The sequence below is a fragment of the Callithrix jacchus genome, chromosome 15, assembly GCF_049354715.1.
Source record: "Callithrix jacchus isolate 240 chromosome 15, calJac240_pri, whole genome shotgun sequence".
NCBI classification, from domain to species: Eukaryota; Metazoa; Chordata; class Mammalia; order Primates; family Cebidae; genus Callithrix; species Callithrix jacchus.
In genome coordinates, this window is record NC_133516.1 from 72,360,411 (window position 1) to 72,387,973 (window position 27,563).

The 27,563-nt window shown below is 38.3% G+C and overlaps 1 protein-coding gene across 36 annotated transcripts in view; it reads left to right on the forward strand.

The window, feature by feature from the left end:
- The window catches only part of TMCC1 (transmembrane and coiled-coil domain family 1), a 254,921-nt gene that overhangs the window by 149,648 nt on the left and 77,710 nt on the right, over positions 1–27,563 (forward strand). Inside the window, exon 2 of one of the 36 annotated variants that reach the window (XM_078351761.1) lies at positions 1–27,513. This exon is cut by the window's left edge and continues 24,027 nt beyond it. The exons of the other annotated variants lie outside the window; for them this stretch is intronic. Coding sequence (XP_078207887.1) covers positions 27,487–27,513 — 27 coding nt within the window. The 5' untranslated portion in view covers positions 1–27,486. The remainder of the gene's footprint in view (positions 27,514–27,563) is intronic. 36 annotated transcript variants of the gene reach the window in all.

Genomic DNA, 27,563 nt, shown 5'->3' on the forward strand with positions numbered 1-27,563 from the left:
CACTTTGGAAGGCCAAGGTGAGTGGATCATGAGGTCAGGAGTTCGAGACCAGCCTGGCCAACATAATGAAGCCCTGTCTCTTCTAAAAATATGAAAATTGGCTGGGGGTGGTGGCATGTGCCTATAATGAGAAAGCTGAGGCAGGAGAGTTACTTTTACCTGTAAGTGGAGGTTACAGTGAGCCAAGATGGTGCCACTGCCCTCCAGCCTGAGCAACAGAGCAAGACTCCATCTTGGAAAAAAAAGCTATTATAGTGTTTAGGGTTGGTAGTTTGTTTGAAGAGACAGGGTCTTGCTCTGTCAGGCTGGAGTGCAGTGGTACAATCATGGCTCACTGCAGTCTCGAACTCCTTGGCTCAAGATATCTTCCCTCAGCCTCCCAAGTAGCCGGGACTACAGGCACTTGCCACCATGCCGTGCTAATTAAAACAAAAAAATTTTTTTTAGCGGTAAGGTCTTATTGTGTTGCCCAGGCTGGTCTTGAATTCCTGGCCTCAAGTGATCTTCCTACCTCAGCCACTCAAAGTGCTGGGATTATAGATGTGAGTCATTGTACCCAGCCTGGGGTTTTGTCTTTTTTTTCCCTAATTTTTGTTGTGTTTTGTTTTTTTGAGACAGGGTCTCACTCTGTTACCCAGGCTGGAGTACAGTGGCATGATTTCAGCTCACCTCCTGGGTGCAAGTGATCCTCTCACCTAAGCTTCCTGAGTAGCTGAGACTATAGGCATGTGCCACCATGTCTGGCTAATTTTTGTATTTTTTTGTGGAGATGGAGTTTTACCATGCTGGTCTCAAACTTTTGGGCTCAAGCTACCCGCCCATCTCAGCCTCCCAAAGTGCTGGGATTACAGGTGTGAGCCACTGTGCCAGGCTTTTTGTTTTTTCTTAATTCTTATGTAAAATTGAAAATATTTAGATCTATTTCCATAGGATAGCCTCTAAAAAGTGGACTCTGATTCAAAGGATATGAATATTTTTAAAGATTTTGAAGGCTGGGCACAGTGGCTCATGCCTGTAATTTCATCACTTTGGGAGGCTGAGGCAGGTGGATCACCTGAAGTTAGGAGTTTGAGACCAGCCTGGCCAACATGGCGAAACCCCATCTCTACTAAAAATACAAAAAATTAGCTGGGCGTGGTGGCAGAAGACTAATCCCAGCTACTCAGGAGGCTGAGACAGGAGAATCACTTGAACCTGGGAGGCAGAGGTTGCAGTGGGCCAAGATTGAGCCCCTGCACTACAGCCTGGGCAACAAGAACAAAACTTCATCTCAATCAATAGAGACAAGATTTTGAAACATTCTTTTACCCAAGCGACTTAGTCAGGAAAATACTGTCTATTAGAGGTGAGTGAAACTATCATTTGGAACAAAGTGTATTTTCTTAAAAATGCATAATAATGCATCATATGCATATAATTTCAGTAAAATGCAGTACGTTTGTTCTACTGAAGGTGTAATTAACAGAGAGGAACTTGCCATTTAGAGGTCTACTGCAAGATTTAAAACAGGAACCCAGTAGATACTCAGGATATTTGAATCACAGATCATCATATTGGAAAGCTGAGACAGGTCTCAACAGGATTCAGTTCGTCCCACATTTAGATTTCTGTATTTGTGTGTTTCTGGAATATTGATTTGCCTCACAAGAAAGTATTTTGTTATGTGTAAAGAAAAATGTGGTTTGTGCTACATATTAAATATTCCCTTTTCCATATTATTCTGTTTTATCAGTCTAGAATCAAACTTAATATAATGATAGTTATAACTTAAGTCTTGGCAAATCAAATTCAGAATTAACCCAAATTCTTTTTGACCTGAGATCAAAAACAAATTAGTTCACTTTTCATATTAAAACATTTTTGTTTTTAATTCTCTGAAACAAATGAAGATACCTGGCTTATTTTTTAAGAGATCAAAACAAAATTAAATATCTCATACCTCTTGTAAGCTGCTCAGAACCCCATATCTTTTCTTTCCATTTTGTTTCCTCTGTGAATATTTGGCAGGAAGGATTTTATAAGTTTAATATGTATACATGACTACAGTCATTTATTCTTATTAATATCACTAGCTATAAGTAGTGGACTGGTTCTTTGGGAGTTTTTCATATGACATCAGAGCTTAAATGATTCATAATTGGTGTTTGAGAATCTTATTCCATAGATCTTTATTCATGTACAGTGTTGTCAGATTTGGGGGATTTGCTTGATTTTTATCTGGATTCCTTACTCTAGTATATTTTGAACAAGTAGGGTAATTTTTTTGTGGTGGTGGTGGGTTTGTAACTTTTGTCAAGTATTTATTTCTTTTTTTTGGTGGAGTCTCACTGTCACTTAGGCTGGAGTGCAGTGATGCAGTCTCGGCTCACTGCAACCTCCACCTCCTGGCTTCAAAGGATTCTTGTGCCTCAGTCTCCTGGGTTCAAGCACTTAGCCTCCTGAATAGCTGGGATTACAGGTGTACGCCACCACGCCCAGCTAATTTTTGTAGTTTTAGTAGAGACGAGGTTTTGCCACGTTGGCTAGGCTGATCTCCAACTCCTGGCCTTAAAAGATCCATCTGCCTCCACCTCCCAAGGTGCTCGGATTACAGATGTGAGCCACCGTACCCAGACCAGAATTCAAGTTAAATAGCACCTAGTACAGCTCTTGGGTACATGGTAGCTGCTATAATGACTTACGAAACATTTTATGAAGTTGTACCTAAAAGTTAGCTTCCTAGTTGGCACTTAAAACAACAACAGCCAAAAACCCCAAATCTCATCCATTTACCCATATGTAGCAGGCAAGAACTGAATGGCAGAATACCAGAGAAGTGGCATGATGACCTGGCTGTTTATTTCAATACAGTTGTGAGACATAGGGTGTGTGGAACCTAGCTCTGGATTTGCCACAGAATATTGGGTCTCTGTAGATAATAGGTTAAAATTTCTTCAGTTATATGTAACACGACCTACTTGCTCAGCTAAGAGTGCTGATTAAGTCCATGTTTTCCTAGTTATTCAATAATAATATATTTCTAAGTCTTATCCCATGTGAAAATGGTTTAAAGTTCATTTTTCTTCAAGTTCTCTTCATAGATATTTCCAAGGACTTTCCTGGATTGTATTCAGTTTACAGGATTCTTTGCTAGTTATTACTATAGGAGAAAAGTATGTTCCTGCTACTGCAGGACATGAGTGGGAAGGAGTGGGTACAGACAGGTGACACGTCAAGCCCAGGGGATATGGGGAGAAGGAATGGGTCTGTTTAGCTGTACAGCCTGATGATAAGGGGTCAGATTCATGTTGGGTGACAAGGGCATCCATGGTGCATTGATGTTGCCCAGTGTGGAGTTTCAGAACCCAGGTGGGATGAGGATGACATCTACACCAGGGAGTTGGTGGTAGCTGCAAATATAGAAGATTGGTTACATATGGAAGGAGGGGGATGAAATTAAATACAGTGAGGATAAAATAAATCCAATAATAAATTTAAGTATTGAAAATATTTTAAAATAATTTTGAAATTATTTAGCTTAAAATGAAAGTATGTAAGTTTATAAATGGAGCCAAATATTATGTATATACTCCTGAAGTGTTGCCAGACTTTGCTGAGCTTTGAAAAGAACCATATGATTTATAAGATGATCCTAAAAGCTTAAGGAAAAACTTTGGCTTCTAAATTTTCTTTTTTTTTGGTGGGGGGGAGGAAGGCAGGAAGGGAGGGAAGAAGGACGGTAGGGAGGAAGGAAGGGATGAAGGAAGGAAGGAAGGAAGGGATGAAGCGGGGAGGGAGGGAGGGAAGGAGGGAGGGAAGGGAAGAAGTAAATCAAGCAATGAGAGACATTGCCGACCTGGATCAAGAGGTTTACAAGTTGATTTCTTTTTTTTGAGAGAAGGAAAGAAAAAAAAAAATAAGTAAAGGAGAGGAAGAAAGAGGGAGAGTAAATGGAAATATTGCTTTATTTTGAAAAAAATTGAGTATTAATAATGGCCAATCAATGTTTCATTTAAACTTATGGGTAGGTGTGATGTGGTATTGACAAGAATGTATATTTTGTGTATTTGAAGTGGAGAGCTCTATGAATATTTATTAAGTTTACTTGTTCCGGATCTGAGTTCAAGTCCTTGATATCCTTATTAATTTTCTGTCTCATTGAATCTAAGTCTCGTATCTGGGCGTTAGGATCGTTAGCTCTTGTTGTTGCATTGATCCTTTTACCACTATATCTTTGTTGCTTTAAAATCCATTTTCTCCGATACAAGAATTGCAACTCCTGCTTTTTATTTATTTATTATTTATTTTTGCTCTCCATTTGGTTGGTAAATCTTTCTCCATCCCTTTGTTTTGAGTCTTCGTGTATCCTTGCATGTGAAACAGGTCTGGATGTAAAATGCCATTGGGTTTTGGCTGTGTCTTTTAATTGGGGGATTTAGTCAATTTAAATTTAGGGTTACTGCCATTTGATGTTGACTGGCTGTTTTATCCATTCGTTGGTGTAAATTCTTCTTTATGTTGGTGCTCTTTACTTTTTCTTTATGTTGGTGCTCTTTACTTTTTGGCGTATTTTTAGAAAGGCTAATACTGGTTGTTTCTTTCTGTGTGTAATGCTTCTTTCAGAAGCTCTTGTAAAGCAGGCCTGGTGGTAATAAAATCTCCGAGTTCTTGCTTGTTCATAAAAGATTTTATTTTTCCTTCAGTTGTGAAGCTTAGTTTGGCTGGATATGAAATTCTGGGCTGAAGGTTCTGTTCTTTGAGAATGTTGAATATTGGCCCCCACTCTCTTCTGGCTTGTAGAGTTTCTGCTGAGAGATCTGCTGTAAGTCTGATAAGCTTGCCTTTGTGGGTAACATGACCTTTCTCTCTGGCTGCCCTTAGTATTTTCTCCTTTGTTTCAACCCTGGTGAATCTAACGATTATGTGCCTTGGGGTTGCTCTTCTTGAGGAATATCTTTGTGGTGTTCTCTGTATTACCTGGGGTTGAATGTTGACCTGCTTTGCTAGTTTAGGAAAATTTTCCTGAATAATATCCTGAAGGGTATTTTCCAGCTTGGATTCATTCTCTCCGTCGCATTCAGGTACACCTATCAAACGTAAATTTGGTCTTTTCACATAGTCGCACATTTCTTGGAGACTTTGCTCATTCCTTTCTATCCTTTTTTCTCTAATCTTTTCTTCACGTTTTATTTCATTAAGTTGGACTTTGACCTCTGATATCCCTTCTTCTGCTTAAACAATTCGAGTGTTTAAACCTGTGCATACTTCTCGGAGTTCCTGTATTGTATTTAGTTCCATTAATTCACTCATACTCCGCTCTAAGTTGTCTATTCTCAATAGGATTTCATCAAACCTTTTTTCAAAGTTCCTAGTTTCTTTACGTTGGGCTACAACATGGTCTTTTAACTCACTGAAGTTTCTTATTATCCATTCCTTGAAGAGTGATTCTGTCATTGGGATGCACTCGTTCTCCATCAAGCCTTGTTCCATTGTTGATGTGGAACTGTGATCATCTTTAGAGGGAGAGGCGTTCTGACTTTGAGTATTCTCAGCTTTTTTACGCTGGTTTCTTCCCGTCATTGTAAATTTATCCTCCTGTCTCTTTGAAATTACCAACTTTCAGATTAGGTCTCTTGAGTGGACGTCCAGGTTGTTAGTTCCCAGGGCCAGAGCAGCGGCGTTAAAACTGATGGTGCTTTTCTGCCCAGGATTCTCCTGTCTGGCTTCCTTCTTGTGTCCGTAGTAGGTGACTGCCTTCCTGGGGCTCCAAACCTCGGTCAGAAGGGAAACCGGTCCTGTTTACTCTGCGCCGAGCGCTCCCGCGCCAAGGTGCCGTCACAGCCGCTGCCGGGCTCTGGTGTCCTGCTGGGGACCCGGGCCTGTCCTCCGAACCTGTTTACTTTGCTCCGAGAGCTGGCGCGCCAAGGTGCCGGCGGAACCGCTGCACCGGCCACGAGAGTCGCGCTGGCCACCCGTGTGTTTCCTCCACTGGGGGATCTCCTGCTCCGTGAGCGACCAGAATTTGTCTGAAAGTGTGGCGTCCTCTAGTTCTCCGTGCCTTCCCTGAGAGCTGCAATCCCGGGATGTTAGCGATCGGCCATCTTGGATCGTTTCTCGGCTTCTAAATTTTCAGCTATACAAATTGAATATTTTGAAGTCTAAATTTAAATCTGAATAGGCCTGTTATACACAGAAGCTGTTTTAAGCACATAAGACAAGCTTTTAAAGAAAGGTCATAGAGAACATGAGAACATAATCTGTAGGCTACCAGGGTCTACCTGATAAAGTCAAATTACCTTCCTGGTAACCAAAGCAAAAAGTTACATAAGAGAACTTAACTTTGGGTCCATGGATTTCCTAGGATTATATGTAAAGTTGTATGTGTGTGCATTTTTTTTTTTCTGGAGAAAGAATACATAGTTTTCATTAAATTCTCCAAGGGGTTTATGATGCAAAAAAATGTTGAACCATTTTATTTATATATATGTAACTGAGGGGACTCTGAATTTATTTTTAGAAATCATTCTGCAGCTTACATTAATGGAGCGTGTGTTGCCTAATTAAATGTAGGTTTTAAATCAGTCTTCAGATATATGAAGAATTAACATTTTGTTGAATAACTTTTATATGCCTAGAAAAAAAGTACTGTTATGCATTGATTCATTCTCATAACAATGATTTATTCTCCGGACAATGATACAAAGTAATTATTATCCTGTTGTACTGATGAGGAAACTGAGATTGGGATTAAAAAGGTTGCCCAAGGTTACAAAACTAGCAAGAGGCTAAGTAAGGTAGTAGGTGTTCTTTCTGCTCCTCCACACTTATCTCCAGCAGAGTGTCTCCTATGTTCTGGGCATTGCCCAGGGTGCTAGTGGTATAATAATAAACACAAGAAACCTTACTCCCGACCTTGAAAAGAATGTAGGGGAATTAGGTCTAGAGAATTTTAAACTATTGAGAATGCATTTATTTTAGATATTTCTTATATTGGTTCATTTGCTCTTTTAAGAATGCTAGCAATGCTTTATTTCCTTAAACTGCCTAATACCCTTAGGGAAAAATAAATACCTATTATTCAAATGGACAAGTGAGGCAGAGTGTAAATGTGACTTGGCTCATTATCACCAAATTTACTTGCAGAATCAAATTTAGAACCATGGTTTGTAATACTTTATATTACACAATAGTCATCAGTCTGCATAGTTAAAAAAATTAAACCAGTTTTTAAAGCTACATGCATATTTATTAAATTTTCTCTAAGTGTACTTAGTTATTTTTTTCCTCCCTCCTTGCAGGGATTTAAAAAAAAAAAAAAGGGAAATAGGAAAGAGGTTAAGGGCTGGGTGCAGGTGGCTCATGTCTGTAATCCCAGAACTTTGGGATTACAGACATGAGGCAGAAGGATCACTTAAGGCCAGGTGTTTGAGGCCAGCCAGGGCAACAAAGATAGACCCCATCTTCCTTTTTTTAAAAAAAAAGAGTCTTACTCTGTCACCCAGGCTGGAGTGGAATGGCATGATCTTGGCTCACTGCAACTTCTGCCTCCTGGGTTCAACTAATTTGCCTGCCTCAGCCCCCCGAATAGCTGGGATTACAGGTTTGCATCACCATGCCCAGATAATTTTTGTATTTTTTGTAGAGATGGGGTTTCACCATGTTGGCCAAGCTGGTCTTGAACTCCTGACCTCAAGTGATCTGGCCTCCCAAAGTGCTGGGATTACAGGCGTGAGCTACCGCTCCCAGCCACATCTTGCTTTTTATTTATGTATATTTTTTTGAGATGGAGTCTTGCTCTGTTGCCCAGGCTGGAGTGTGGTGGCGCTATCTTGGCTCACTTCAACCTCCGCCTCCCAGGCTCAAGCGATTCTCCTTCCTCAGCCTCCCGAGTAGCTGGGATTATAGTCAGGTGCCACCATGCCCCGCAAAATTTTTTGTATTATTAGTAGAAATGGGTTTTACCTTGTTGGCCTGGCTGGTCTCGAACTCCTGACCTCAGGTGATCCACCTCAGCCTCCCAAAGTGCTGGGATTACGAGTGTGAACCACAATGCCTGGCCCCATCTTGCTTTTCTTTTTTTTTTTTGAGACGGAGTTTCGCTCTTGTTACCCAGGCTGGAGTGCAATGGTGCAATCTCGGCTCACTGCAACCTCCACCTCCTGGGTTCAGGCAATTCTACTGCCTCAGCCTCCCGAGTAGCTGGGATTACAGGCGCGCACCATCATGCCCAGCTAATTTTTTGTATTTTTAGTAGAGATGGGGTTTCACCATGTTGACCAGGATGGTCTCGATCTCTTGACCTCGTGATCCACCCGCCTCGGCCTCCCAAAGTGCTGGGATTACAGGTGTGAGCCACTGCGCCCGGCCTCAGCTGTCTTTTTAAAGCCTTCTCTCTTCCCTCCTTTGGGAAGGACTTGCTCTGTGCGGCTGAAATGGAGAAAGAGTAGCTAAAATCCTTAGGATCCAGAATGTCTGGTAAGAAGAACTAAAGGCTACAATCACAACCATCAGGGCATTTGCTCTGAAGGGGAGGATTCTTGTGGAAACAAGTCAGCTTAGAGAAACGCAAAGCTACTCTTGGCAGAGACTGAGCTGTGGAGCGAAGTGCTCAGTTTAGTGCTATGGCTGAGAAGCTATTATTCTATGTGCTCACAAAGAAGATATACAGTTGTTGTAGGATATGACAACAAAACGTTTTATAATCTCATCATACAAGCCCAAGAGAAGAATGAGTTTCAAAAAGTGTGACTGCATGTTTTAAAATTGTAAGGAAATTTTTTTCTCTTTGTTTTTGTACTCCTAAATGAAAGAATCTTCCTAGTAGACAGCAGTGCCTCCAGTAGCTGATTCCTTGGAATCTAATTTAATTTTATTTAGCACATGACAGGCAGTTGCATGTCTTACAAGAAATTTTATTCTCTCCATTATTACTCAATATGTCTACATCTTCCCCTGAAATTGCTCTATTATTGTGTGATAATGGAGAAGTCTCTTGAACTTTTTGAACTTTGAATTTTTCCTTCTGTGGAGTAGTGAGGAAGATTCTTGATATACTCTAAATGATTAACTCTAAATGATTATTGTCATAATAGTTCAAGACACAGATAGGCTTTGTAAGCTGAAAACCTGGATTAGAAATCCTTTATTACCTCTCAGCTTTGTTACCTTGAGTCAGTTTCTGATCCTCTCAGCTTCCTCTTTGAGTTAAGGGGTGGTAGTAATTATAATTACTGCCTCTTGGAGCTGTTCTGAGGATTATATCAAATATATGTGAAACTCTTTAACATTTTATATTAAATATGTATGATTGAAAACCTTGGTGATGATAAGAAGGTGATATATATGTGTGTATGCATGCTATTATTTTCTTTAGAAAGTGGTGACGTTATACTGGGCACAGTAGTGTGTGTATATAGTTCCAGCTACTTGAGAGGCTGAGGTGGGAGGATGAGTTTGAGACCAGCCTGGGCAATATAGCCAGTCCTCACCTCTTAAAAAATAATAAAGAGGCTGGGTGTGGTGGCTCACACCTGTATTCCCAGTGCTCTGGGAGGCTGAGCTGGGAGGATTGCTTGAGCCCAGGAGTTCGAGACCAGCCTGGGCAACATAGCAAGATCCTGTCTATTTATATTAAAAATAAAATTAGAAAAGGAAAAAGAAAATGGTGAAGTTAAATGGGTTGTATTAACTTAAAAGTACTTGATGTTTCTAAAAACTACAACAGCCAATCTTTCTGCCACACTCTTAGGTTCTCCCTTGAAATTACTACCAGAGCTCCTTGACCTCTAGACACCTACTTGGTACCAGTATTAAAGTTAAAAGGTGAAATTGTAAGGTTCACATATCTTAGCAGCAATGTAAGCATCTATTTTGCATCTAACTTGATACGTGGAACACAATATGAGTGAGAATTAATCCAGAAGCTTAAATAATTTCAAAGAAAATCTTTTAAAATCATACTCTTACACGTCACTGAAATTAAGGAGGCTTTTCACTGTGGACAGCTTCGTTAGCTACTATTATGACTGTGCTTGTTTTTCTAAAAAGCAAGTGCACTTGGCAAATGAAACCTGCCAGAATGCAGAGAAATTACATTTTATGAAACAGTGAAGTTATTTTAAAAAGCTTGATTGGAAAATGAGTTAATAAATAGCAAGCAGGTTGTGACTTCAATTAATTTTATTTTTGAAGTTCTGAGTCAAGATTTTTTTCTTTAGCAGGAATGGGCATTTAAGTAAATAAGTCATTAATTGTTTAGAATCAAGAGACCTTTTTTTATCCAAAAGAATCAATGGTTCATTGTAATATAAAAATTTTATCAGTATTTCTAATTCTGATACCAGTCATGCATATTCCATGATGCCATTTGTGTAATGTTACTACAACTCTGTTTTGTCACTTAATGATTTAATTTTTTGCTCTGAATACACCTACATAAACATATAGAGGAGTAGCTGCTTGATTCCACAGATTTACCATAGGAGATATGCTGGAGTAAAGATGACACTTTTCTACAAAAACAGTCTTTTATGGAATGTTTAATTCCTGCCTTATCGCAGTCCCTCTGAAATTCTCAGCTGATCATTAAGTTCAGATATACAAATTACAAGCAAATCTTCCTTAGAGACTTGGTTCAACCAAGATTTTTTTCATAAGAAGCTTCAAAGATAAGGAAACTGAAAATGAGACTTGTCTATGGGACTATTTCATGGAGGAGTGACTTTTTTAAAACAGCTTTTAAAAATATAATTCGTATACCATACGCTTCACCTATTAAAAGTATACAGTCCATGGCTGTTAGTAGATTCACAGAGTTGTGCAACCATTACTACAATTTTAGAACATTTGTATTATCCCAAAAGGAACCCTCCCCCCGCACCCGTACCTGTTAGCCATAACTGCCCAATCTCCTCATTATCCCAATCTTCTCATTCTCCCCCAGCCGTAGGCAATCACTAATCTATATTCTATCCCTATAGATTTGCTTGCTGTGGACATCTTGTATCAAGGGAATCATACAATATATTGCCCTTTGGGACTTGCTTTTTTCCAGAAACATGGTCCTTTGGATCTGGCTACTTTTATTTAGCACATTGTTTTCAAGGTTTATCCATGTTGTAATATATTTCTTTCCTTATTGCAAAATAATATTCCTTATGTGGATAGATCACATTTTATTTATTCATTTATCAGTTGATGGACATTTATGTTATTTCTACTTTTTGGACAGTATGAATAGTGCTGCTGTGAATATCTGTAGAAACATATGTATTCATTTATCCTGGGTATATACATGTAGGAGTAGATTAATCATCTAGGGAATTGCCAAACCATTTTCCAAAGGTATTGTAACATTTTCCCACTAGCAATATATGAGGGTTCCAATTTCTGCATATTTTTACCAGTTCTTATTATTGTCTGTCTTTATAGCCATCCTAGTGGGTGTGAAGTAGTATCACATTTTTATTTACGTTTCCTTTATGGTTAATGATGATGCCAATCATCTTTTTATGTGCTTATTGGCCATTTGTATATCTTCTTTGAAGAAATGTCTGTTCAGGTCCTCTGTCCATTTTTTAATTGGATTTCTTTTTAATATTGAGTTATAATTTTTTATATATTCTTTGTACAGATTCCTTATTAGATATATGACTTGCAAGATGATTTCCTCATTCTGTGGTTTATCTTTTCATTTTGTTTGTTCTTTGAAGCATAACAGTTTTTAATTTTGATCATGTCTATTTTATTTTTTCTTTTGTTGTTTATGTTTTTGGTGTCATATCTAAGAAACCATTGCCTATCCTATATCAAGGACCAGGAAAAAAACAAACAGAGTCATTGACTAATTTAAGGTTACAAAGATTTATACCCATGTTTTCATATGAGAGTTTTAGATTTAGGTCTTTCATCCAAAAGATCAAGACTTCATCTTTTCCCTGTGAGTTATCTTGACAGAGGAAGTGATTCTTAAGCATTGTCTTTAAAGGAGAAATGTAAATAGCAGAAAATATAGCATTCCAGTCTGGCTTCTAGGCAAATTATGTGTAGTGTGTGAGGTTAAGATAAGATGTTTGGATCAGAGAGGCGTTTGCCTGTGATGTATATAAGTAAGAGTTAAAATATGGAATTGGTGAGTGTAGTTGTAGTGGTAGAAGTCTGTAAAGAAATAACTCATAGCTGGGTATGGTAGCTCATACCTGTAATCCTAGCACTTTGGGAGGTTGAGGTGGGTAGGATCTCGAGGTTAGGAGTTCGAGACCAGCCTGACCAACATGGTGAAACCCCATCTCTAGTAAAAATTAAAAAATTAGCCAGGCGTGGTGGCATGCATCTGTAGTCCCAGCTACTCGGGAGACTGAGACAAGAGAATTTATTGAACCCAGGAGGAGGAGGTTGCAGTGAGCCGATATCATGACGCTGCCCTGCAGGTTGGGTGACAGAGCAAGACTCCATCTCAAAAAAAAAAAAAAAAAAAAAAAAAAGGAAATAACTCGCAATCTCAACCTCTTCTGTTGAAATAAGTTGTAGAATCTTCAGTGATTATAATAAGTGTGTGGAGAAATGGAGAGAAGTTAAAGTATGTGAGAGCTGCCCTAAATTTATAAGCTAAAGCCCCCAAAAAAAGCAGTTAAAGCAGAGATTGAGCATAAGAAATATAACTTATAATTTTTTTTCTCCAAATAAACATAGCAGCACATAATTAGAGACAGTTAACTCAGTGGCAAAGTAGTAGAAAGATTGTTAGTGAAGCATCAGAAGTCCTTGGTTCTAATCATAATCTATATTAGGTATGTGACCTTGAATAAATCATGGCCTTCTGAATGGTAAATTACCTTTACTGAGGCTCTAACATATGCAGGACTTTTGCAAGCCTCAATCTTCTCTTTTGTAAAATCGAGATAATTGGAAACTTTTATTAAGAGCCATAGACGTAGAAGGAATTATTATATTTGAAATTTTGAAATTATTCAGTGCAGTACTACTAGTAGCAGCTGATGGTACATGTGTCTTTACACAAAACAGTTATGTAAGGGATGCTGTATCCTGGTTCTGATGATGAAGAAACTAGTATTTGGTGATTATGAAAATTATACCATTATAGTCAACAGAGCAGTGATTCTAATCCAGTTCTTCCTGATTTCTTTATATCACCATGATTTTTGCTTGAAAGATAATAGATCCTGGTGGATGGTTATGGAAAGGGAATAGGATACTAGCAATGAGACTAAAATTGTTAGACATATTAGACATATGAAAGCTTAAGGTGTAATTCCAAAGGGGCAATGAGTCCTGAGATTGGTGATATCATAGGTGAAGTGGAAGAGTGCCATATGTTAATAAGGTTAAAGGTATGTGCTGTCTGACTAACTTCTAAGTACCAGAACTAGATGTTGTAAAGCACAGTCAAATAATAGTTTATCCGTGTATGTGTGTGCTAGAATCTGACATTTTTGTTCAGGAGTCAAAGAAAAGACAGAAGACCAGTGAGATAATGAAGTCACAATGGGGAGCAGAAGTTAAGTAGAAGAGGCCAAAATAAACTACAGTTTATAGAGATGGGTAGACTTTGTTTGAACTATGAGGAAATCACTTCTTAGAATTCTCATATTTGTACTCTTTGAAGACCCTTCTAACCCCACCAGTAAAGGGCCTATGGTTACTTTCCCATTGTCATGGAACTAAGCATCCCTTGAGTACTTCATAGGTCTGATCCTAGCCCTTTGCATACTTCTCACCGTTCTGGTGGTTGAGTTGAGAACTCCCATGAGCTGGGAAACATTATTTGAGAATATATGCCTGAGAGTCATACCGGAAAGAAAAGCACAGAAAAAGAGCAGAACAATTTTTATTCCTTGATTTATCCTATGCCATTGCCTTTTTAATGATGAATACAAATTCAAGCTTTACTTGGCCTACTAAGTTATCAAGCAGTGGACCTTCTTCTCTTGGATAGAGGTGAGGTGTGGAGATGTTGTCAGCAGGCACAGGGGAAGCAAAGAACTTTGGACTCTTAACTCTGATTAGCAAACTTGCAATTTCTGCGTAGAAATTCGTAGTGATTCATAGCTAGGAGAATACATCTGAGATGGAAGTATGAAACAGGAAAGATAACTAGTATATATTGGGCCCATGCAAGGCAGACTGAAACACTTGCAGACTATGAAGTCTTCAGAGATCGCAAAGACCTGAGCTGTTCTCATTTACACTGTTTTGTTTCTCTGAAATGGCAAGACTAGGATTCAGAAGAAAGGACAATTGAGTTGAGAAACATTATTTGAGAGAAAACTAATGCTGTATGCTAACCTTGCATGTATGTCCATGTGAGCTTAATAAATGATAAGGAATAGTAAAAGAGGGAATGAAAAGTAAGATTCTTAAATCTAGTTTACCCTTTTTCTATGTAGTATAAGATCAGGGAATCTGAAATTAGACTCCCCAGGTTTTCACAATATTTTCTTCTTCCATTAACTTGTGCAACAGGGCATTGAATCTGTTAGGTGTAAAAGGAAACTAATAGTGGGGACAAAATTTTTTAGGCTGTTTTATATGGAGATTATATGCTAATTACCAGACTGCTTGCTATTGAGTTCAATCTTGTGTTGTGTGCCAACCAACTTTTGATAAAAACCGAGATTAGATACCTAGTATTTGGTAATAATATGCTAAGGGACCTCCTCCCTATCTGTTGCCTAGACTGTCACTCTTCCAGTATCAAGTCAGGTTACCAGAAAGCTGCAGACTTAAACTGTGTTCCTTCAGCTCACATAGAAACTCACTGAACTATGATTTTGTAATAAGCCCTTGGTTATTGTTATAGACGGTTATAAGAATCATCTGTTGGCTAGATGCAGTGGCTCATGTCTGTAATCTCAGCACTTGGGGAGGCTGAGGAGAGTGGATCACTTGAGGTCAAGAGTTCAAGACCAGCCTGGCCAACATGGTGAAACCCCATCTCTACTGAAAACACAAAATTAGCCAGGTATAATGGCACATGCCTGTAATCCAAGCTAGTCAGGAGGCTGAGGCATGAGGATCACTTGAATCCAGAGGTGGAGGCTGCAGTGAGCCCACATCATGCCACTGCACTCCAGCCTGAGCGACAGAGTGAGATTCTGTCTCAAAATAAGACTTATCTATGAAGGATGTCTTCTCATCTTTTAAAAAAACAATTCTTAAAGATTTTAGCTAGGCCAATCATGGTGGTTCATGCCTTTAATCCCAGCACTTTGGGAGACCAAGGTGGGTGTGTCACTTGAGCCCAAGAGTTTGAGACCAGTCTGAGCAACATGGCAAAACCCCATCTCTTCAAAAAATAGAAAAATTCGCTGGGTGTGGTGGCTCATGCCTGTAGTCCCAGCTAGTCAGGAGGCTGAGGTGGGAGGATCACTTGCCCAGGCGGCAGAGGTTGCTGGGAGCTGAGATCGTACCATTACACTCCAGGCTGGGTGACAGAGTGAGACTCTGTCTCAAAAAAAAAAAAAGGGTTTTAATTATTAGTAGTTCTTAGATAAAAGTCCATGTATAAATTTCTTCTCCAGTTAAGTGGAGATATATTCTATTCTTAAACACTTTTTTAAATAGCTAATGAAAAAAATTACAATGAAACCATTGTATCTCCATTTTGCTTTGGTTGCCGGAAAACTCAAAATTGTTTTGTTGCAGTAGCAGTTCATGTTTCTGGTTCAATTGTCTGCTTCCCTGTCCCACATTATATCTTTCATTCTTTAATTATAGCTTTTATTGAATTTTTAAAAAACAAATAAATTTTACACGTCATTTTAAATTCTTGTTTGGAAGTAAAGTGGATTATGGATTAGTAACTGGTACTGCAACGGAATTGTATAATACATGAAGATCTATTCCAAGAATACTACTTCCTAATTAATGTAGTGCTTGAGCAGAGATTGCCTTTTCAAACATACAGTGTTAAAACTGAAGAGCCAAATGTGAAAATTGAAAGCTCTCTTTTCCTTGATTTTATTTATTTATATTTTATTTTATTTTATTGATTGATTGATTGGCAGAATCTCACTCTCTTGCCCAGGCTGGAGTACGGTGGCACGATCTCAGTTCACTGCAACCTCTGCCACCCCAGTTCAAGCAAGTCTCCTGCCTCGGCCTCTTGAGTAGCTGGGATTACAGGTGTCCACCACCACATCTGGATATTTTTGTGTTTTTAATAGAGATGAGGTTTCACCAAGTTGGCCAAGCTGGTCTTGAACTCCTGACCTCAGGTGATCCACCTGCCTCAGATTCCCAAAGTGCTGGGATTACAGGCATGAGCCACTGCACCTGGCCAAGCTCTCTTTCTTTTAAGAAGGAAGTACAGTTGTGGAGTTTATGTATATTTTTCCTTCCCTAAGACATATAATTCATAGGCCAATGGTTTCTAGTCTATGGGCTTAGATCTTAGTTACACTAGAACTATTTTAAGTGTTCAGCTTTTTAATATCACTGAATATTAGATGATATCAAAGAATTATGGTAAATTTAGTAGGTGTGAGAATGATATTGTAGTTATTTAGGAGAGTGGCTTTAAATTTTAGAGATACGTGCTGGAGCATTTTGGTGTGCGTGTCTTAGTTTATAGGGCTATTATAACAAAATGCCCTAGACTGGGTAGTTTAAAAACAACAGAAATTTATTTCTCACAGTTCTGAAAACTGGGAAAAAAATACAAAATTTTTGTATTTTTTTAGTAAGATGGGGTTTCGACATGTTGGCCAGGCAGGTCTCAAACTCCTGAACTCAGGTGATCTGCCCACCTCGGCCTCCCAAAGTGCACCCAGCCCCCCTCTCAAGCCTCTTTTATAAGGCAGCAATCTCATTCATGAGGGTGAAGCCCTTATGACTTAATCACTTTCCAAAAGCCCCACCTTTTAACACTATCCCATTGGGTATTGGGTTCCAACATAAGAATTTTGGGGAGACGTGCAGACCATAGCAGTGTGGAGGATCATATGTAATTTAAGTGGTTTAGGAGTGTGTATGTCTGAAGGTGAAGCAAATACAGCAGAAGGTTAACAGTTGTTGAATACAGGTGGTAGGTATATGGCTGTTTATTGTAACATCTTTTCTGTTTTTTTTTTTTTTTTCAGTATATTTGAAATTTTTTCATAATTAAAAGTTAGAGAGGGTGCTCATACTTGAAAAGAATTATTTGTCATTACTAGTCCAACCTTCATTGTTTTAAAGGAGAAGTTTCATCACAGTGATTCAATGGCCTAGACTTGTTTTTGCCTAACATTGTATGACTAACATAAAGGGATAAGTTAACTAAAGTATTAAACAATTGTGTGATAACATTATTGCCATGGTTTTCACTATCCTGAATGACTCTACAGTGTAGCATTCTGGCAGGCTCCATAGGGAATACAGACATGTCCTACCAATTGCAGATGCAGATGAGTCAGCAGAATTGATAGTTTTCATTTGTGCCAGTAGATACCAAGCGAACATGGTGATCACTTGCTTATCTGCCTCACAGTCCCTGCACGAGATCCACAGCCTCAACCCTGGCGACCCAGCAGATTTTTGGGTCATTTGTAAGATCAAAAAAACAAATTCCCTACTTTTTCCCCCAACAAATCATATTAGAGCCAGAAGAGGGTATAGAATGAATAAAACTCCCCTTTCTACTCTGGCCAAAGTACATTATTTAAGTTCTACAGATAAAAGCAAATCTTTTGGCTTTACTCCGTGTACTTTTCTTTCCTTGCAGTTCCAGGAGTCGCCCCAGAAGGTAGACAGGCTTCCAATGTGTTCCCAGCTTTGAGCAAAATCACTGCCAGGCTACAAGATGTGCCAAATAACCTGCTGTTCTGTATTGCAGCAGATGATGGTGGGGAAAGCAGAGAGTTTGTAGACAGCTGCTCCTCTCCTTAGTGTCTTGAGTCATGAGACTCTTACTTAGGGTATAACAGAAGCTAACCTGTTTTTCACTTGCTGTCTTAAAAGCAAACTTTTGAAATGTATTTAAATATTCATAATCCCTGATTCTCTTCGCCTTTTTTTTTTTTTTAAGAGAGTCTTGCCTCTGTTGCCCAGGCTGGAGTGCAGTGGCACAGTCATAGTTTACTGCAGCATGAACTCCTGGGCTCAAGAGATCCTCCCACCACACCCTCCCAAGTAGTTGGGACTGCAGGTGTGTGCCACAACACCTGGCTATTTTTTTTTTTCCTTTTTTTTTTTTTTTTTTGTAGAGGTGAGTGTCTCACTATGTTGCCAAGGCTGGTCTCAAACTCTTGACCTCAAGCTATCCTCCTGCCTCAGCCTCTCAAAGTGCTGGGATTACAGGAGTGAGCCACCACACCTGGCCTCCCTTAGCCTGCTTAAACATACTTCTTTGGCCAAGTGTGTATGTGTTTAGCTAACATATTGTTAGAATATTATTCTTTCATTAAACATTTGAATGTTAACAATGTAATGTATATATGTTCTCATAGTTTTTTTTTTCTTTTTGATTTTTGTGTTATATTTTTAACATAAAAATAAAGAGATTAATTGGTGGCTGTATGCATGAAAAATGAAAGAAAGAATAACACAACAGACACTCAAACACAATTACCAAGCTTTTCAAACTTAGTACTTTCTTTTGTGTACCGTTCCTCAATCCATTCTCCTTCAGAGACAAGGGCCATCCTGAATTTAGTGTTTTTCATTAACATATATGTTTTATTGTTTTGTGGGTGTGGTTTTTTTTTTCTGAGACAGAATCTCCCTCTGTCACCCATGCTGGAGTGCAGTGATGCAATCTCAGCTCACTTTAACCTCTGCCTTCTGGGCTAAAGCAGTCCTCCCACCTCAGTCTCTCAAGTAGCTGGGACTACAGGCAGCGGCCACCAAGCCAAGCTAATCTTTATATTGTTTTTAGTGACAGGGTTTTGTCCCTGTTGCCCAGGCTGATCTTGAACTCCTGAGCTCAAGCAGTCTGCCCACTTCAGCCTCTCAAAGAGCATATATGTCTATATACTTGTATTGTGTATACATATGTCCATAAATAATATATAGTTTTGTTTTATATGGTTTAAAATTTTACGTAAATGATTCTTTTACATTTTATGCAAGTCTAAATATACAAAATTTCTTTAACTATTTTCACTTGATGTCATGCTTTTGAAATTATTTACATTGATACATATAGTTCTGATCTACTTGTTATATAGTATTCTGTTTTGTAGAATACAAACATACCACTGTTTGTAGGTTGATTCTCCTGTTAATGGACATATAGTTTTCAGTATTTAATTGTTTCATAAACAGTGCTACAGTGAATACTCTTGAACATGTCTTCTTATGCAAATATATGGGTTTCTCTAGTATATTCTAATTTATCTAGTACTTCCTAGGAATGGAATTACTGGGTTGTACAGTATGTTCATCTATTTAACTAAATATTGCTAAATTGCTATCCAGAGTGATTGTGCTAACTTATTCCTATCAGTAGTGTGTGAAAGTTCCCATTGACCTGCGCCTTCACAAACACTTAAAATCTTTGCCTGTTTGTGGATGTGAAATGGTGGTATCTACACAGTTTGTTTCTACATAGTGATTTGCTGATATTGGGCAAAACTTCTGAAAGCCAGTGGAGCTGATTGACATCCTAGATTTTTTAACTCCGGAAGTATTAGTGCTTAATTATACAAATAGGTGGTAGGCTATTCTGAATGGAATGCTGCTTGCTCGTGAAATAGTCTTTTTTCAAGATCATTAAAAAAAACAACAACTTTGTTTTAGGAATTCTATACCAGAATAACTTTAGGGAAAATGTTTTCCCTTAGGGCATTTTCACTTTCCAAATTTCTCCTTGTTGCTCCCTTTTCCTCCAACGATTCTCTTAGCTCTTCTGATTAATACCATTCAGGTCATGAAAGAATGAAATGTTCAAACCCTTACTGACAAATTATACCTGACAGCAGAATAAACCCACATCTATTAAGAGGCTTCCATGGTTTTTACTGCTATCACTTTGATTACTTCAATAGTGAAACTGTTTAATCTGTTAGAAGCCAAGGTAAGAAAGCAGAGAATAGTCTGCCACTGAACTGATAGCATCTGTTTTATAATTATCTGGTGACTTTTCTAGAGAAGATGTGTAAAGGCTGTGTTGTTTCATGTGTACCACACTTAAATGATTGCTTCTTAAGTTGCATTGTACTCCAGTTATCTATGTTTGTGTAACAATTCACCTCAGAACTCAGTAGTCTAAGATTTCAGTTATGGGAAGATGGAGCAAACACATTTTGTCTATCTTTTCTACTGAACTCAGCTAAAACACCTGGCCTAGAGCAACTATTTGAGGACTCCAAAAGACATATCTTAAAAGTTGCATTAAGAAGTTGCAGATTTTGAAGCACTGTTGAACCAGGATTTATCATTTTCCTCTCTCTGGTATCCCCAGGCTTGAACTCAACACAGCCTAAAGCCCCTAAGTGAACATTAATGTGGAGAAGAGAACTCTAGGAGAAGCCTTCAGTTCTGGTTTAAGGAATGGGAAGGGGATATTGTAATACTAAGAGAAAGTACAGAAACTTTTTTTTTCTTTTTTCCTTTTTCTTTCCTCTATTCTCTTGCATCATGAACCTCAAGCAGTCCTGCAGTGACAGCAGATTGGGATCTAGCAAGAGATTAAAACTGATTGCAGGGAATCATTCTCAGACCAGTGGAGCTGTGGTCCCAAGAGGGTGGAATGAGTCTCAGTTGGATTTTTCTCCCTCCTTCATCTGCCTGCCTCCAAACAAAGGCACTATTATGGAAATTGTATGGCTGAGCAGAGTAAATAACACACCAGCTCTCTGACTAGGTAATAAGAAAGGGGAACGCCATTGACCTAGAAAGTACTGGGAGATGTTAGAGATTTGGAAATAAACTCTTTAATTTTTATTATGAATTTTTGAGCTTATTCATGCAGTGTGCATGCAGAAACCTGACCCCAAACACCATACCTAGACTTTGAGAAGTGAAGTAGGGGTTAGTCCATTGCCAAGTCCCAGGCTGGCAACAGGGTGGTGTGGTGCATGTGGGACAGATTCCAAAAGCACTGCAAAGACTTTGAAAACTTAACGGACACTGGAATTCGCAGGAGAGAACCGAGAATTCTCAACTGAGATTCTCAATTCTCAATTAAGAATTCTGGTCAAAAATTGTGGCTGGTTAACAATGCAAGTACTAAGGTTAGCAAGGTTGCAAGATACTATGCTAATCTACACAGAATATTTAGAAAAAAATTTTCAAAAGTTTCAAAAAGCAAAACTTGAATTTGCCACACACCAAATACATTTTGAATCCATGTAAAGTGATGTGTGTAGGCATTGCATTGGTTGTTATAAATAATCTGGAGATTACGAAGCTGGGTACAGTCCCTCCTGCCTGTAATCCCAGGACTTTGGGAGGCTGAGGCTGGCGAAACATTTAAGCTCAGGAGGGTCAAGACCAGCCGAAGTAGCATGGTAAAACCTTGTCTCTACCAAAAAAAATTTTTTAAATTAGCCGGGTTTGGTGGCTCATGCCTGTAGTCCCAGCTACTTAGGAGGCTGAGGTGGGAAGATGGCTTGAGCCAATAAGTATAAAGTTAGCTGCTGTTTAAAAAAAGTTTTGGCCAGGCAGAGTGGCTCATGCCTGTTTTAAAAAAAAAAGAGGAAGTTTTCTCTATTTCTAATTTGTTAGAAGGTTTTATTCATTTATTTATTTAGAGACAGTCTCACTCTGTCACCCAGACTTGAGTGTAGTAGTGCAGTGTTGGCTCACTGCAACCTCTGCCTCCTGGGCTCTAGTAATTCTTGTGCCTCAGTCTCCCAAGTAGCTGGGATTACAGGAATGCACCACCATGTCTGGCTAATTTTTGTATTTTTAGTAGAGACAGGGTTTCACTGTGTTGACCAGGCTGGTCTCAAACTCCTGGGCCTTATGTGATCTGCCCATCTTGGCCTCCCAAAGTGCTGGAATTACAGGCGTGAGCCACCATGTTCAGCCTAATTTGCTAAGAGTTTAATAATGAGTGGCTGTTGACTTTTCTCAAATGCTTTTTCTGTATAAATTGGTTTCATATGGTTTTACTTCTCTGGGCTATTGTTGCTTACCTTGCTTGGTTTTCAAATATTGAACGTCCTGCTTGGATATGGTATATTATTCTTCATATGCATTGCTAGGTTTCATTTGCTAGTATTAGGCTATTGGTCTGCTGTCTTGTTTTCTTTTACAGGTCTTCTCCAGGTTTAATATCTGGATAATGCTGGCTTTATAAAATGAGTTCCTCCTCTTTCTGCTTTCTGGAACAGATTGTATAGAATTGGTTTATTTCTAATGAATGCTTGGCAGAATTTACCACGGAAACCACAGAGAGATTTCTTTTTCAGAATATGTTTAATTATAAATTTCATTTTAAAAACAGTTATATGGCCACGTGCAGTGGCTCAAGCCTGTAATCCCAGCACTTTAGGAGGCCGAGGCGGGTGGATCACGAGGTCAAGAGATCGAGACCATCCTGGTCAACATGGTGAAACCCCGTTTCTACTAAAAATACAAAAATTAGCTGGGCATGGTGGCACGTGCTTGTAATCCCGGCTACTCAGGAGGCTGAGGCAGAAGAATTGACTGAACCCAGGAGGCAGAGGTTGCAGTGAGCCGAGATCGCACCATTGCACTCCAGCCTGGGTAACGGGAGCAAAACTCCATCTAAAAAAAAAAAAAAACAGTTATATAACCATTCAGGTTATGTATTTCATCTTAGGTGATTCTGGTAGTTTGTTGTTTGAGAATTTGGTCCACTTCATCTAAGCTGTTTATATATTTATGTACACACAGTCTATGTAGGAGTTCCCTATTATCCTTTTAACAAAATTCCAAACAGAAATCTCAGCAGAACTTTTTTATAGCAATTGGCATGCTTATTCTTTTTTTTTTTTTTTTTGAGACAGAGTTTCGCTCTTGTTACCCAGGCTGGAGTGCAATGGTGCAATCTCGGCTCACTGCAACCTCCGCCCCCTGGGTTCAGGCAATTCTCCTGCCTCAGCCTCCTGAGTAGCTGGGATTACAGGCACGCGCCACCATGCCCAGCTAATTTTTTGTAATTTTTTTAGTAGAGACGGGGTTTCACCATGTTGACCAGGATGGTCTCGATCTGTTGACCTCGTGATCCACCCGCCTCGGCCTCCCAAAGTGCTGGGATTACAGGCTTGAGCCACCGCGCCCAGCCTGCTTATTCTTAAATGTATATGGAAAGGCAAAAGAACTACAAGAGTCAACCAATACTGGAAAAGAAAAATAAAGTTAAGTGAATTATTCCACCCAGCTTTCAGACTTACCATAAAGCTACATTAATCAAGATGAAGCCATAATCAACATATAAAGGGTAGGCATGTAGATTAATAGAATAGAATAGAAAATTCAGAAATAGACCCATATAAATATTGCCAATTCATATTTCATAAAAATACAAAGGCAATTCAATGGAGAAAGGATAGTGTTTTCAAAAAGAGTTGTTGGAAAAAGTAGAAATCTGTATGCAAAAACATGAATCTCTCACACCTTATATAAAAATTAACACAAAATAAACGACAAATTAATATATAAGACAAACTATGAAACTTTTAGAAAAACACAGGACAGTTTTATCTATGAAAGATGCTATTGAGAAATTAAAGGGCATGCTACATGTTGGGAGAAAAATTTGTAAATCACATATCTGACAAAGGACTTATATTCAGAATACAAATGGTTCCTGACTTAAAATGGTTCAACTTAACAATTTTTTGACTTTACAGTGGTGTTAAAGCAATACATGTCTAGTAGAAACCGTATTTCGAGTACGTATGCAACTAATCTGTTTCTCACTGTCAGTACCATAGTCAATAAATTATTTTTCTATTTTTTATTTTAATTTTTTTTTTTAAGTAGAGACAGGGTCTCACTTGTTACCCAGGCTGGTCTTAAACTCCTGGGCTCAGATATTCCTCGCATCTCAGCCTCCTAAAGTGCTGGGATTACAGGCATGAGCCACTGTGCCCAACCTCATCCCTTGTTATAAAATAGGCTTTGAGTTAGATGATTTTGCCAACTGTGGGCTAATGTAAGGGTTCTGAGCACATTTAAGGTAGGTTAGGCTAAGCCATGATGTTCTAAGTTAGGTACATTAAATGCATTTTCAACATACAATATTTTCATTTTATTATTTTTTAAGAGAGGGTTCTTGCTGTGTTGCCTAGGCTGATCTCAACCTCCTAGCCTCAAGTGAACTCCCATCTTGGCCTCCCAACGGGCTGGGATTATACATGTGAGCTACTGTGCCCAGCCAATATTTCCATCTCACAGTTGGTTTACTGAGATAAATCATGGGACATCTGTATATAAAAAATTGTGAAAGCTCAATAGTTTTCTTTTTTAACCCTATTTAATAAATGGTCAAATGTCTTAAGCAGATTCTTTACAAAAGAAGATATATAATGACAATTAAATACATAAACAGATATTTAGCATTATTAGCCATTAAGAAAATGCATTTAAAATCTTGATGAGGTGCCACTTTTAAAATGACTAAAATAAAAACAAAATACAGTTCCAAATGCTGGCAAGGATGCAGAGAACAATTGGAACTCTCATACATTGCTGGTGGGAAGGAAAATGGCAAAACTACTCTGGAAAAGTTTGGTGAATTTTTTTTTTTAAGTTAAATATATACTGACCATGTGACCCAGCAAATCCACACCGAAGTATTTAACCTAGAAACATGAAAACTTACATTTCTATGAAACCTCTACACTAATGTTTATCTGTTCACATTGCTAAAAAATGGAAATCATCCAAACATCCCTCAAGTGAATGGATAAACTGTGGTATGTACATACAGTGAACTACTACTTAGCAATAAAAGGAATGAATTATGATACATGCATCATCTTATATGCATTTCAAAGGCATCGTGCTGGTAAATCAGTGTCAGAAAGTTATATAATGTATGCTTCTGTTTATGTGACAGTCTCAGAAAGATAGAACTACAGTGAAAAGAATGGGTTATGGGTTAGTAGTGGGGTTAGGTGTGACTACATAAGGAAGTCTTTTGGAACTTTTCTGTATCATGGTTATACTGCTAGTGGTCTCATGAGGCTGTACATGTTTTAAAATTCATAGAGCTGTACACATACCTAAAAAGTAAATTCTGTGGTGTTAAGAAATTTTTTTAAAACTTTGTAGCTTAAAGTGACAGTTTATTTGCGTTGATTCTGTGGGTTGACCAGGTACTTGTCCTGGTTTGTATCAAGTTCCCTATATTAATAAACTTTGCTTTAGGTTAAGCATGTTCATCTTACTCTTTTTTTATCCCTAAATGTCCCATATAGTTTGCCTGGCACATACTAAGAATTACTGAATGAATTAATACAAAGCCCTTCTACTTAAAAAGTTTTGTCTCAGACTTTGAGGAGAATAATTTAGAGCTACAAAAGTTTTACTCCGTTGTTAGTCCTACCTCTCCTCTACTACCTTATCTATCTACCTCTAAGGTATGACTGACTCTTTTTGTCCCATATTAATTAATGCCTATTCCCTTTTGGACTAAAGTCTGTACCTATACATACAGATAGATACAGGTACCATCTGTACCTATACATATTTTTATAATTTATCAGCTGCCCCCTTCTATTTCTATCCTGGTTCATAGAATGAAATAGAAACATTAGTTGTATCTCCTACCTTTGACAGTAGACTAATACCCATACACCAAAGGACTGTTAACTGCTTTCCCAGAGTTTTCTCTTGACCTTGTGTTAAGATGTTGCTAAGAAAGAAGCTCAGAACTAAAAAATTTTGTACAGTCATTTCTTTTCAATTGGTAATAACCACCATTCTGGGCACTGTTTCTTGTGTATCCTAAAACTAAGGAATCAAAAATTTTTTTGATAGTGTAAGTATAACAAAAAATTAATGTCCAAAGTAGATTACTCTTTCAGAGTTTCTTATAAAATGACCTTAAAAAACATTTATTAATATAGGAAACTTGCTTATCCAGTCTTTCAAAATAACCTGCTTTGAAACTATTCAGTAATGACTTTTTTCTATTTGATGATACTTTAAAAAATAAGATGCTGTGTTATGTTTTTATTCAAATAAGATACTTGAAGAATGAAAAAAATGTTTTAGAAATTGTATAATTAGGTTGAGGTGGGTGGATCTCTGGTCAGGAGTTTGAGACCAGCCTGGCCAGCATGGTGAAACCCCATCTCTACTAAAAATACAAATTATCAGGCTTGGTGGTACATACCTGTAATCCACGCTACTTGGGAGGTTCAGACAGGAGAATCCCCTGACCCCAAGAGACGAAGGTTGTTGTGGTGATCTGAGATTGCTCCATTGCACTCCATTCTGGACGGCTAAGCCTGTCTCAAAAAGAAAAAGAAATTGTATGATTATCTTTAGGTGTTTGGGTACAAATGTAGATCCCCAAAAACTTTATCAGAAATTTGGAAATATGTAAATAGGTTATATGTATCTCCTTTTAAAATGTATAAATATTAGTAAGCTAATATTTATAAAAACAAAGTTAGTGCACCTTAAAGAAAAAAGTTTTTATTTCTTTATTCCTTATCCCTCCTTATCCCACTGAACTGTTGAAGAACTTCTTATAGATTTACCTTTCTATTAGTACTGTTTTGTTTTATCTCCATTGTCTTGTGTTTCCTGGCTAAATTTTACTTGTTATAAAGCTATTGGGTCACTTTTGGTCTAGAATAGAATTGTCGTAGTATAAGAGACACCATAAAATGTAAAGGAATATCTGCATTGCCCTGTTTTCTCTTGGTAGAAAATTCATGTTCTGGCTGCTTTTTTAGTGCCCCTCTTCTTTGGAGGAAGAATTTCTAAAGGCACACATTCTTGAACTAAAAAGAAATTATGTTGTACATTAGCTTTGCCTTTTGAGTACATGTGAGAAATGAGGTTATTCACACCTTCTGTTCTGGCATATATCCATTACCAAAAATATATTTCCAGAATATTCTCCCTGTTCCATAGTAAAGTCACAGAGGTGGTTTGGGGTTCTTCAACTAGGTCAATGTCCAGGAGCAGAGCAGATCAGAATCAGTATGTTGTTTATGATACAGATCAAATGAACCAATGATTCTTCAAGTTTTCTACTTCCTGTTTACTTCCTCCAGACACAAAATAGGTTCAAGGAGAAAAGTTCTTTTCTAACATTAAAATTTTGAGTTGTCTGTGTTTGGGATTCAAAGTATTTTGGGTGTTTATTGCTTAACTGGGCTGAAGATTATCTCATGTGACAGCATAGATCTCTTGTTTTGGAATTGCCATTACTTTCTAGAACAGGCATTCTGTACAGCTGCCAACATGCCCTGAATCCTCTTGCTTCATATTACAGTGATACTGCTTTGTCAGGGTAGAATTCAGCCTCACAGGGTTGGAGTCAGTCACTGCTGACCTCATGCCACAGTACAGCATGTTCAAATCTGGGAGAAACCTGAGGGTTATTCGGCATATTCCTCCTCCTCTCCCACGAGCATGGAACTCTCACTCTCCTCGGAAACCGTATGTTGTATATGTGTGTGTATCTGTCTTTCAAAAAAAAAAAAAATCTC